The 3,540-nt window shown below is 44.4% G+C and overlaps 1 protein-coding gene across 1 annotated transcript in view; it reads left to right on the forward strand.

Moving 5' to 3' along the window:
- The first annotated feature begins 588 nt into the window (after nucleotides 1-588).
- LOC102369493 (short transient receptor potential channel 6) overlaps nucleotides 589-3,540 on the forward strand; it is a 75,841-nt gene continuing 72,889 nt past the window's right edge. Inside the window, exons 1-2 of the mRNA XM_025214682.1 lie at nucleotides 589-718; nucleotides 804-1,578. Of these exons, the coding sequence (XP_025070467.1) occupies nucleotides 892-1,578 (687 nt within the window). The 5' untranslated portion in view covers nucleotides 589-718; nucleotides 804-891. The remainder of the gene's footprint in view (nucleotides 719-803; nucleotides 1,579-3,540) is intronic.

Raw genomic sequence — 3,540 nt, forward strand, 5'->3', positions numbered from 1 at the left:
GTGGGCGGGGTCGGGCTGATCGGTCGTGCGGGTCGAGGGTGCACCAGGGAGGTCGCGGCGGGAAGACGCTGACAACTGATCGAATTGTCAGATTTACTCCAAGGTGCGGACAGAGTTGTCTTCCCCTTTGACGGAAATGCAGCAGGGTTTTGTTTGTATGATAGCCAATTGTTTTTCGCCACGTCATAAATTTAATTAGAATCGCCAATTATCTCTAGGGATTTGTAGCAGGGATACCCCTTTTTGTCCTGACCAATCATAAATCATGGGCTAAGTTTCGTTTCTTTAGAAGTTTCATTTCTTGGTTGTGACGCAGCCATAAATCTCTTTAGTTAGCATGCACAGCAAAAAAAAACCTGTTACCAACAAGGATTTTTCTTTAACCCTTAGTTGGCTTCAGTGTGGACTAAAATGCTTTAGATGGCATCTTTTGCCAGTGACATGGGCACTACCACAATTGGGTTGTGACAGTGCCCAGTATTTTTTAGTACTCTTCCCTGCCTTGTAGCAGCATAGTCTACAAATAGATTCTGTATAAGAAGTATATGCAGGTTTGATGTGTTTGGACTGAATGTGATCTGTGACTGAGTAAGCATGAAGTAAGGCGACAAAGCAGGAAATTTTTACCTTATAAAAGGCAACTGGCATAATATATTGATTAGTATGAGAGACCATAGAAGAAATTCAGACTATAAGTATAATGATTAACCGACTACAGGTAAATTCTAGTGTTCCTGAAAGGTAAGCTAGAACTGCAGGGTTCTTTGCACAAGAGGATTAATAATTTCTCTTTTTCCATACAGTCGGGGTACTGAGAATAGGCTAGTGCTTCGACGGCAGACCATCCTCCGGGAGAAGGGCAGAAGGCTGGCCAATCGAGGGCCAGCATACATGTTTAATGACCGGTCAACAAGTCTGTCACTTGAGGAGGAGCGCTTTCTGGATGCGGCAGAATACGGTAATATTCCTGTGATTCGTAGAATGCTGGAAGAGTGCACTTCACTCAATGTGAACTGTGTGGACTTCATGGGGCAGAATGCTTTGCAGCTAGCAGTTGCCAGTGAGCATCTGGAGATCACAGAACTTCTGCTGAAGAAGGAGAACCTGTCAAGGGTTGGGGATGCCTTACTCTTGGCTATTAGTAAGGGGTATGTTCGGATAGTTGAAGCCATCTTAAACCACCCTGCATTCGCTGAAGGCAAGAGGTTGGCACTAAGTCCCAGCCAGTCAGAGCTCCAGCATGATGATTTCTATGCATATGATGAAGATGGAACTCGGTTCTCCCATGATGTTACTCCAATCATTCTAGCTGCCCATTGCCAGGAATATGAAATTGTTCACACCCTCTTGAGGAAAGGGGCTCGCATTGAAAGGCCACATGACTATTTCTGCAAATGCAATGAGTGCAATGAGAAGCAAAAACATGACTCTTTCAGCCATTCTAGGTCCAGAATCAATGCTTACAAAGGTCTGGCAAGCCCTGCTTACCTGTCGTTGTCCAGTGAAGACCCAGTAATGACTGCCTTAGAACTCAGCAATGAACTTGCTGTGCTTGCAAACATTGAAAAAGAGTTCAAGGTGAGTGAAACTGGTTAAATGTTCTCCTGCTACTACCTGTATGAGGATTGTCAGGAAAATCAGTACAACATGTTTGATAAGTGCAGGTGGGGCATAGCTTTCAAAAAGGCATTGCCCAAACCCTTGTTGGCAGTTGCCAAATGCCAAAAGGGACCTAGAGATTCTGCTACCTTGCTGGCCTTAGAAAGGGACTTTCTGAAACTAGGTCATCATCACACAATTAGCAGGTAATCTGGAGAAACTTGTACCTGTCCTGTGTATAGAATATTTTTATTGCTGGAAGTCCCCTTACTGCCCTGTGTGGGTTACCAACATTGCTGCTTGTAGTGTGTGGAGGGGATGGCATTGAACTGCTACTTCTCTTCCTACAGAGGTGGGTAGAGAGTGGTCAGTCAGAGGAGTGGAATGGACAGCGCTATGGCTTCCCCTGACTAACAGGGTAAATAGGCACCTTTATAGACTAACTAAATAAGATATGTATAGAGAGAGAGCACAAACCTCCACAAACCTAAGTTCACTTGATCAGATGCAGTGAAAGGGCATTCAGAAAACAGAGTAAAAGAAAGGAGAGAAATTTTAGAATACAAAAAACAAGGGAGTGGGGGAGGGTGCAGTGCTAGGAGAGGAAAGCAAATAAGCGGTAAACCCATTGGAACAAAAGGGGTCACAAAAGCTAATCCAGGTAATGAAATAAGAACCCATAGTCCCTGTTCAAACCATACTTAACACCGTCTGGTTTGTAGATGATTGCTTGTTCTTGTATTTCCTGTTTAAACTGGTTTTTGAATTTTGTTTAAAATTTTTTTTTGTGCCTGAGAACAGCAATCCTGAGGTCAGGTCCAGGGAGGCTGAAAGTGTTCTGCCAAAGGCATTTGAATCTTTCTGCAGTTGGTATCAGACTGGTGTTCATTCATTCTTACATGTAGAGATCACCCTGTCTGTCTGATAGACAGCAGAGGAGCAATGTAAATGTGGGATGAGATATATGACACTGGTGGAGTTCCAGGTGAATGAATGAACTTAAGGCCACCTATACATGTGCAGAGAGGCTGCTCTGATGCACTGTAACTACTGAAGCAGTTTTCTTGTCAGGGATAAAGTTCTTTATGGCTTTTAATCCATCCTTATGAGGGATGTTGGTATACAGAGACGTGACATCCATAGTAGCTAATGTAGCATTTGCTGGAAGCTTGTCAATGGAGTCCAATTTCTTTAAGAAATTTGTGGTGTCTTTCAAATAGCTGGTAGTGGCATATGGGAAGAGTTAACATAGCCAGAAACTCCCTCTGTAATGGTGCCAATACCAGTCAGTGGCACGTCCTGAGTTTCCAGGTGTATGGATCTTGGATAATAAGTACAAGTTGCCTGGCCTAGGAGGTGGAAGCAGTAATCCCCTCCTTTGTTTCCAGAGGTAGTTTCATTAAGAGTTTATTTAGATCACTGTAATGGTGTGCCATAGGAGTCTGTCAGGAGTTGGTAAAACTCTGTAGTGGAATGTTGTCTCTCGGCATCCTGCATGTACACTGTTTTGTCCATGACATAAGTATTTGAAAAAATTATCAAGGCTCACATTTGCGAGAGCCTGGCAGGAAAAATTATGCTGAGGGGAAACCAGCAGGGGTTCGTAGCAGGTAGATCATGCCTGACTAATCTAGTCTCTTTTTATGACCAGGTTACAAAACGCCTGGACACAGGAGTAGGGGTTGACGTCTTTTACTTAGACTTCAGGAAGGCCTTCGATACGGTATCACACCCCATACTGGTGAACAAGTTAAGAGGCTGTGACTTGGATGACTACACAGTCCAGTGGGTGGCGAATTGGCTAGAGGGTCGCACCCAGAGAGTCGTAGTGGATGGGTCAGTATCGACCTGGAAGGGTGTGGGCAGTGGGGTCCCACAGGGCTTGGTCCTTGGACCGATACTCTTCAATGTCTTCATCAGCGACTTAGACGAGGGAGTGAA

Source organism: Alligator sinensis, unplaced genomic scaffold (genome assembly GCF_000455745.1).
Source record: "Alligator sinensis unplaced genomic scaffold, ASM45574v1 scaffold40_1, whole genome shotgun sequence".
NCBI classification, from domain to species: Eukaryota; Metazoa; Chordata; order Crocodylia; family Alligatoridae; genus Alligator; species Alligator sinensis.